Below are 9,735 nucleotides of genomic sequence, written 5' to 3'. Positions count from 1 at the left end.
CAGTACTTTGAACGAATTCGGTAGAATGGCCCTTATACTGCTTAGAGGCATGAAGACAAGGGGGCGTGTACTGTTAGAACCTACCTTTCTAATAAATAGAAGTCCGCGAGTGAGTGAGACGCAGAGAATAAGAACGACACGGGCAACAAGTTGGATGTAGGCAACAAGCGGCAGCTGTCAACGCAACACGCGGTTCTTTTCCCTTTTTGGGGGGGTCCATCGTTGCATCCGAGGAGAGGCAGATGGTTTCATTCGGGATGAAGTTGGCTGTCGTGTGCTTCTGCTTCTGCATTCTGCATTTGACCGCAGTCAGCGCTGGACAGTACGGCCGCAAGTCAGAAGCCTCCGCAGAAGCTCCGCAGAAGCCTCAGCCCCTCGGCACAGGTGAGTGCACGGGTTGCGCTGTTTTACCTGCCAGGCTGTTTCTACAGTTTATATAGCTCACTAGTAGCTAACAACTGCACTATTTTAGTCAGATGATGAACGCAGAGATTTATACACTCAATAATAGAGACTAACCTACACTAAACTGTATTCATTTACAATTGAGTGTGTGTATATTTTTATATAGACAATCCTACAGTTTACATAAAAACACTGTACATCTTTTTATAGACAAATATATTAGGACTAAAAGTAGGCTACTACACAATATGATTAATTATGAACTGCAAAATGTATACACAGAATATTTTGAATTGTGACAATTGCTATTTAGCATTATTATAATGTCTTAGTTAATGTCTAGTACTAAAATGGCTTTTTATTTGAGTTTTAAATACAATCTAAACCGGGACTAAAGGAATTCAAACGGATGGATTGCAGTCTGAATACGAAATTACATTCGTACTTCGTCGTCAGAAGTGATGTTGAATTGAACCAAAATGTGAAATCCTGTACATTATGTGAATATAAGTCTGTATCGTGGGGTTGGACTTGGGTGGTGGTCGGGCTCATCTTTATGATGTCACGTGGTGACAGATATGAAACTGACCAAAAGATAAGATAAGACCAAACTGCATGTATCCCAAGGGAAACTAGCTGTGCAGCAGTTGCAATAAAGAGTGGAAGATTGCAAATATTAAATGCCAAAATCAGATTAACAGTATGGATGGAACAAATATGAACATGTTGATGGCTGGGATCCATCTATAGATATGTACAGCATCAGATTTATTGTAAGAGTACCCTACATGGTTAGTACAGAAAATATTCACATTTGTAATTGGACATTATGTCCCATCATGTGATGTAAGTCAGCTGTACGGATTTGGCCCAATGCTTTGTTACTCTTGTCCTTCGTTTAGGTTATTGTACATTGAGAGCAATGGAGTCAAAATTACTTGTGTGCGTAGGCTACACATATCTTGCCACTAAAGCTGATGATTCCGACTTTGATTCTGAAAAAATCAACTCCGCTATACAAACAAAAGGTTATAAAATAATAGCCTACATATAGCATAACATATACTAAATAAAATGTTTACAGTGACAGCATCCAAGTGATATATCTTTAAATGAGACAGTTTTGTAGCCTATGGTCCAGATTTAACTTTTAGCATTGACTGAAAGAATACACTATGCTTATAGGATTACAGTCAGACTAAACACAGTAGCGCCAAAATAATCTTATTAAAGGGGTTGAAATGGAAACAACCACAATGTCAGGCAGACACAAGGGGATCTGGATACGGGAGGCCCTCTGCTCCTCACAGTAACTGTAACATGTAGGGTATCTGAAACACATGTGCCAATAACCTAACAATAAAGTGGTCTCACACTTGGTGTTTTGTTTTCTTCAGCAGTTCTATGAGTAGGTCCTAAGAGAACTGCAAGGAGGGGAAGAGGGACGACACATGGACGCGGCGAGAGATGCGACTCATTACCAGCTTATTATTTTTAAAACAAAAGGCGGCGCAGTGCCGACGCAGATATTTCATACATGAGACGTAGCAGACCTGCAAGAAAAGCAGTATAGGATTCATAGGCGCAGATGTGCATTCAACCACAGACTGTATATTGGACCCGTTCATATGAGTCAGCTGTCCCTCTGTTACTGTCTGCAGTGTAGTCCAAACCATAGACTGTGTATAAGAAGTGGACGTAGTCATCGTGACGTCACCTAATGGTTCGTGTCGCCATATCAGTTTTTTTGCAACTAATGAATGGAGATTACCATATTGGGAATTCATAAGAGTGATGTAGAGACGCCGTATACGGCTCTGGTATCATACTCTGCTTATGGTCTATTTTACTCTAAAAGGGACCATGATTTAATAAATGAACATCATGCTTGAAGGAGACTTTGAACTAGCAATTGAGACCATAAACCTTTTAAATATCCTTATTGCGAGATCACTCTAGAAAACAACCATGTTATCTTGAGATAACGTGATAACTAATTTGTTATCACTGGAAATCATTCCGAAGGTAAATGTATTCAAACAGCCTAGATGAGCTGACAGTGATGACCTTGGTGAGGTTAGCGGAAGGATACCATAGGATTAAACGTGACTATGTCCGGTTTTCAAAATAGGGTGTCTACGAAGGTACATACAAAATATGTATATGGAAATAAGGTCAAATGGATTACATTTGCAAGCATGTTGTCTGTGTCCCTAACCACAAAATAGTGGGGGAAATGTCATGCATGAGACGTAGCAGGCCATATTGTCTGCCCAGAATGTACCCGTCTTTTTGTTACTGTACTGTTAACATTCCTCCAGATTCAAATTTTTTAAAAAGCACTACAGAAATGCACCACAGATTTTGCTTTATTTAGTTTTTTTTCTTGTATAAAGAGACTACAACTGCATGTCGTTGCGCAAGCCTGTGCAGTAAAATGACATCAAATCAAACTTGAACCGTATACAGCTTAAAGCAGTTTAAAGCAGTTGGAAATCTTCTTCAAAACATTTTTTTTAAATGTATAAGTATCTCTCTGTGTTACATCTTGTCAGCAATCAATGAATCATCTCTCTGACAAAATAAATATATATATACGGTGTATGTGGCTGTCGCAGGATTGTAATAAGCCGTACAATCGTTTCATTCAGCCTAAATGTAATGGTTTGGGCTACCTACCTGCCCACATGTGCGCACTCTGCCCATGCACTCATTGCGCGTCACCAGCTTAACAGCTGTGAGTACTAACAATAGCCATGTTCGTTGTTTATGTTCATAAAGATCATTTTTGGGGAGTGGCTTTGGAGGGAGGCCTGAAGGGACGGGCGGTGTTGCTGAATTGGCAACTTTCTTGCTAGATGTAGCGACTTGTGGAGCTAGTGTGGCAACACTATGGGCTGGGTTTTTTGGTTGGATAATTTAAAAAATGTAGCGTCCTCTTGCTAGTTTCTCAAGATTACCAACCCTAGCTTTAAGCTGCTTAAATAGTAGTTTATTTCAGTGGTATTAATTTGTACTGTAGGTAAAAATGTTCGTGTACTCTGTATTTATAATCCAGTGCATTCGTGCATTTTTATAATTGTGTGTTATAAATCAAATTGTTAGAGCATTTTTCAGTAAAATCTACAATATTTGACTTGGGGAACATTGCCCATTGCATGCCAAATCGTCCATTTACTATACACCATACTGGACATACAGCCTGTACCCAATATGCACACAGAGACTCATTAGAAGATGAGATGCAGCTAGTAGCAAGATTAAGACACGGGCTCCCTAGGGGTTTCCACAAGGACTTCTGGTGGACAGAGAAGGAAGATGTCAATCCAGCATGGTGCTAGTCAAAACAACTGAGCCGTATGGGTGAACTATGGGTATGCAGGGCCTTTAAGATTTTACATACAATCTATATGATACATTTAAAAAAAACTGATGCATTACTACTGACTACCAGAGAGTATAATAAGTAGTTAGCATTCGTTTCATCTTGACCAACTACAACATTAAAATGCTGCCTATATTTTATATTTATTATAATAATAAGCATATGATATAATAACATTTTACATTGACAGGGTCCATTCTGTATAATGAGTACTTTTACTTTTGATACTTTATGTATTCTTCTGATAATACATGTTAAACAACCATCTGGATCTTTTGAAGATAGGTATTTAAATACATAACCCTGATTGCTTAGCTTTGTGACTCAAATGTACAGTGATGGTAATAAATGAGAGGGACAAACTGGGGCTAATGGTGATCTTAAATTGAACGTAACGCAATCTGAGGCTGAGATGTTCTGCAGCATTATTTCCTAATCACAGTCTTGTCATTGTTTCAACAGGGTCTTTGATCAAAGGCAGACAGAGACCACTGTTTGCGAGGAGAGGACAGTATGAAAGACAAAGGATTCATACATCGGTAAGATCTTGGTGGCTTATAATCTAGTCACATTGAGCATTGACTTTTCTAGTTTACAAAAAGCATTGAATGATCTGTAATAGTCTAATATTTAGATTTTATAATTTATACACACTGCAAAAGAAAATGAATGATCTCGGTTGGAAGATTCATTTCAAAATAAGTCAAAAGGTTAAACTCCATTTTGCACTGATCTGATATATCACCATGTCAATAGCATTAATTCTTGGTTTCACAGATTTGAGACATAGTTGTTAATATGTACAAAGACAAAAATGGCTTCACAATAAGTAGAGCGCACTTTAATAAATGTGTTGTTGTTTCAGCTTTGAGCCATTCAGAAAGCTTCGAGTTTTCAGCTCTCAATAAACAAAACCAGCACTTTTTTGTACATCAAAGGAGAAGGTTATATTGGCAATATTACTGGATTTTGATGCTCCCATATTCATCCACTGTGCTTCCCTCTTTCCATTCTCTCCACCTTCCAGAAGTCCAACGTGGTCCCTGTTCCTCCAAATGGCGCTCCCCCTCCTTCTAAAGTGGCACCCAAACCTGTGAAGCCTAAGTGCTCTCAGATAACACAAAGCTGTTTGCCCCAGTTTGGCTGCTGTAACTCAAACGCCACATGCCACTGCCGCTTCTTCAACGCAATCTGCTTCTGCCGCCGGTCAACCGGTCAAAACTGAGACGCAAAAATAAACTCAAGCGCACAGTACAGATAGCATCACCCACGCTGCCACGATTGTGTTATAACAGTAATCAACCACCTCAACAGACAGGCTGATGCATCACATGGGTGGGACGATAAGCATCATCTCACAAAGTCAGCATCTTAAGTTAGATAGTGCACATTTTAAGGAGTTTATCAAACTTGCATACCTTTTGTGAAAGTCAGCTGCTTGGAAAAGTTATCCACTGTATACTTAAGCTTACATTCTCCTAAAATCCATTCATTGTTATGTAAATTCCTTTGAACAATACTAACTGTATATAATCAGTATTATCATTATTGTTTCTTTTTTGATGTTGCTGACATTGTTTTTGTATTTCACCAGTGTTATGTGACCACATATACTGTATATGTTTTAAACTGTTTTGCTTTATTAACATGATTATGTTCATAATGCATGAATTGCATTCAAGCGCTTTATCTGATAAAATAAATTCTGTACGAACACAAATTTTACAGCAATCAGTTGTTGAATCAATCCACTTTTAACTGTGTTTTTCTTTATCTTTGGGTATAATCACTGCAGCCTTAGCAAGTGCTAAGTTATGAGCACAGGTACAAACCCCAAAGTAATGTAAAACAGAAAATAATGGTACATGACAGCAACGTAATGGTATAGGCACAAATGGATGGTTTGAGTAATAGCATCCACGACATCCGTCATTGACAAAATAGGGGCTAATTTCTGTTTTAAAATAGCTTTTAAATACGTCAAAGGAAATGTTGGCGGCAGCCACAAATTAGTTCAGCATGACAGTAATGCGCTACAAGATGCAGTGTTGCCATCAATTAGGTATAGTAGTTTTAGTTTATGTGTAAGTTAACATGATAGGAGAACCGCACCAATATGTTTTTTCTGTGTTTTCCTGTACACAATGGCATGTAATACTGCCTAAATTTAGTATTTTTTTTGATGTTGTATGCTAAAAAGGAACGACCTCAGAGGTAAAACCAAGTTGATTGTTTCTCTGCAACTGCTGAAATAATAAATCTTTGTGATACAAAGTAAATGCACATTGTTGCAAACACTTTAGCAGTCATGATGACAGCCGCTCTCTCATCCTCTCCTCCGTTCTCTATCTGTAATGAACCATGTTATATACGATATTCAGAGCTATAATACAGCAGCAAACAACTTAGATATAGTGGAGAAAGGTCTACCTGAGGCGAGAATAAAGTTGCTCTCCCTCCGTGTGTGTCATTATCCGAGCTTCTCCTCAGGTAGACACTGTTAGCCCTGTCCTGCCCGGCACTGTTAGTGCTGTTAGCATCGTTAGCTGCGAGTTGCAGGCTCAGCTGCCACCATGTTGAGAGCCATTGAGAGGCATATCAACCCTGGCGTTCCTTTCTCTCATCCCCACAGCGTTGTTCCAGTGTTATTGGTAGCTGCGCTCAGGCCTAGTGTCTGTCTGAAGGGCATGGTTGAAAAGAATACAAAGGGCACCAGCTGCATGCGTATAGGCACCAGTGAGCAGAAGGTTTGTAGGGTAGCCTATACGGCACTGCATCACGGTTTCTGCCCTGGAAGGGCACTCTAGTGGGAACTGCATCACGTTTTCTCCAATTAAGGGCCCCGATTTCTGCACTTCACCTCATTCTCTCCTCTGGAGGGCACTTCATCTCGTTTTCCCTACTGGAAGGAGACCCGACAAGGCACTTTATCATGTTTTATCTACCATAGGAGCATCCAAGAGGGCGTTTTTGCTGCATTTCCATGGAGCACAAATCTTTTCAATCTGTACAGATCACAGGAGCTGCATTTGATTCCTCGTGACATGTGCCTCAGGATGTTGTCTATCCTCAAATGAAAGGGAAGGGGGGGGGGCTCCAAAATGCTCAGATTAGAGTTACCGAACAAAAGTGAAATTTAGTTCCAATCTTTGTGAAGCAATATCCTCCCTTATTGTCCAGCAAAAATGCTTGCTGCCTCCTGTTCTGCAGTGTGGCAAGGACCAAGGCTCACAGTACGAAGCCGTTTTCGTATATGACCTTGATGATTTCTAAAGAATCAGGCGGGACATGACATGGCTTGCACTGAAATGACGTGGCTGGTTCTTAATTTGCCCTCTTGCAATTCCTTGAATTTGTCTCACCATTTCGGGGTCACACCCTACTGACAGTAGTTCCCTAATCCCTTTGTCTCCCCAAAAGGTCTCTCCACAACAGTCTTGTATAAATGACCCCTCTTCTTCCCCCTCGGATGTTCGTTTTCTTCTAGTTTTGCAACATTCCCCGCACGATAAAATGTCACCAACCGGCCCTCTGCCATATTGTGAACTCCCCAAACAATGACCGGCTCTACTCACGCCAAGCGTCAATCTCCGGGGTTGCAAAATTAAGCCAACGTGGAAGTTACATGCTAAGGTGTGGAAGTGATTTCCGACCAGCAGAGTGATACAAGTAAATATGACATAAACTTTGCAGGTTTAAGCCGTACCTCTGGGGCATCCGGGGTGAGCCTCCCTCTGAAATTTTATTTTTTGATAAACCAGCTCTTTTGCTTTTTTGTGCACTCTGGCCTCTTAGTTACATCATGTACATGTACATGTCACACATACACACAGTTGGTTTAGAGACCTGCGTGTCAGACCAGGCTTATGAGGCTCACACACATGCTTAGCATTGGCTTACATTTAAAATTATTTTTGGGCCTACACTCAAAACATTCATGGTACAGATTTGACTGCGTATGTGTTGTACCCTAATGATATGACATCTCTTTTAACTCTCCTTGTACCTGGCTTGTTATCTTAACTTGTTGTACTAAAAGACAAACGGAACAATATAACTTCCACAAAGTCTTTACTGCATGGTTATTGTGTTGGATTGCATTAAGTTGTACAGGTGGTCATGTTTATATGTCCACCATATGTAGTGAGATGAGTTGGCATGGTCTTCATTACTAAATGAGTTGGAGTTGAGTTTATACATTTTACATTCTTGCTTATAAATTATTTTTGCATCTGAAACATGCTAGTTGTAAATATGAGTTTTTGAACAAATTTTAAGGACATGTTGAGCGTTCAGTGTTTACGAATGCAGTTTGGCGCCCTCTGCTGGTCTGTACACACACACACACACACACACACACACACACACACATCTTTTATCAAGTAAATAGTGTATTTGATGGTTACTTCTCATCCACTCTGTTAGGCAATAGCCTGAAAGACGTTAGAATCAGGCAGTCGGTCCCCTTAAGTGTATTGGCCGGGAATAAATAGTTTCAAACCCACAATTGTACGTAAAATGTTTTGTTTTGGAATGTGATATGTCGCCGCAAAGTGCTTACACATTCCTGTTCATACCATTTCCAGCCCTTGCAGCCCCTCGCACCAGGTAAATCCTGCCAGCATGCATGTTAATTCAGCAGGGATAACATTAAATGATCAAAGTTGATCTTCGGGAGAATAAATAATTGAATTGAAGCAATAAAGAATGCCTTCGTGCCTTACTGCATTATATTTTAAATTGTCGCTGTCTTATATTTGTGTTTTCTTTCCTTTTTTAAAAGATATTCTTTTTCATTTTTGATTTATTGACAGTGAAAGCTTGGAGAGAGTCAAGAAAGGCAGAGGAGAGAGAGAGAGAGGATGACATGCAGCAAAGGAAAAAACTCAGCCTCGACACAAGGGATTCAAGCCCTAGGAAGTTAGCTACCAAGGCACCCTGATATTTGTGTTTTCTTTTTACATAAATAAAGATAACTCCACCATAAATTCACCAGAATGCAGGAAATAAGGTTTTTGATGCTTAAAATTTCCTGCGGCTAGTACAGTATATGTATAGTAATAACTAAACACATAATCATAGTGTTATATCAGTAGAGGGTTAATAATGTTAACATGAACCCGTGTTCAACAGGGGAGGAGAACTGCTGACCCTGACTGAGGATATTCTCCAGCAGTGGAAGACTCCTGAACCCAACCATTGCCTCCTCTATGGAGGAGGCAGAGGTCAAAGACTTGGGCGAAGCCTCACCTGTATCCATGGCAGAGGTCTGGCGAGGCACCAGGTGCGGATGAGATTAACCCTGAGATGCTGAAGGCTCAGGACATTGTTGGGATGTCTTGGTTGACCTGCCTCTTCGTTGTCGCGTGGAGGTTGAGGACAGTGCCTGCAGACTACCAGACCGGGGTGAAAGCTCCCATTTTTAAAAAGGGGGACGACAGGGTGCTCCAATTATCAGGTATCATAGTACTCAGCCTCACTGGGGAAGTCCATTCCAGGTTGCTGGAAATTACTCCGACAGATTGTCGAACCTCAAATCCAGGAGGAGGAGAGTGTTTGGTTTGGGTATATACCTCAGAATAATTTTTCCGCTTTTTGCAGATGATGTGGTCCTATTGGCTTCTTCAGACCATGACCTTCAGCATGCACTGGGGCACTTTGCAGTCGGGTGGGAGGCGGTTGGGATCGGAGTCAGCACCTCCAAGTCTAAGGCCATGGTTCTCTGCTGGAAAAATACTCTCTCCGGGTTGGGAGTGAGTTGTTGGACCAAGTGAAGGACTTCAAGTATCTCTGGGTCTTGTTCGTGAGGGTAAAATGGAGCGTGAGGGTAAAATGGAGCGTGAGATCAACGGACGGATTGGTGTGGCTTCAGCATTAATATAGGCGTTGTGCAATTTATATTTCATTAATCAACCCTGTGTTATAAAATGACAAATAAATGAACC

At 40.6% G+C, this 9,735-nt stretch overlaps 1 protein-coding gene across 1 annotated transcript; it reads left to right on the top strand.

Moving 5' to 3' along the window:
• The first annotated feature begins 221 nt into the window (after positions 1-221).
• LOC116397142 (agouti-signaling protein-like) lies at positions 222-5,251 on the top strand. Its single transcript, XM_031872319.1, has 3 exons — positions 222-384; positions 4,253-4,329; positions 4,818-5,251. The coding sequence occupies exons 1-3, from the start codon at positions 243-245 to the stop codon at positions 5,013-5,015; spliced, it is 417 nt and encodes a 138-aa protein (XP_031728179.1). The 5' UTR covers positions 222-242; the 3' UTR covers positions 5,016-5,251.
• Positions 5,252-9,735: the final 4,484 nt, after the last annotated feature.

This window comes from Anarrhichthys ocellatus, unplaced genomic scaffold (genome assembly GCF_004355925.1).
Source record: "Anarrhichthys ocellatus isolate YVR2014 unplaced genomic scaffold, GSC_Weel_1.0 scaffold63, whole genome shotgun sequence".
NCBI classification, from domain to species: domain Eukaryota; kingdom Metazoa; phylum Chordata; class Actinopteri; order Perciformes; family Anarhichadidae; genus Anarrhichthys; species Anarrhichthys ocellatus.
Note: the sequence above shows the minus strand (reverse complement) of the source record. Positions and strands in the feature narration are given on the sequence as shown.

Excerpts from the sequence above, each read along its gene's own strand:
- LOC116397142 (XM_031872319.1), top strand. The coding sequence starts at position 243 with ATGGTTTCATTCGGGATGAAGTTGGCTGTCGTGTGCTTCTGCTTCTGC. Across the intron at positions 385-4,252 it reads GCCTCAGCCCCTCGGCACAG|GGTCTTTGATCAAAGGCAGA; the intron begins GTGAGTGCACGG and ends TTGTTTCAACAG. Across the intron at positions 4,330-4,817 it reads GACAAAGGATTCATACATCG|AAGTCCAACGTGGTCCCTGT; the intron begins GTAAGATCTTGG and ends TCCACCTTCCAG.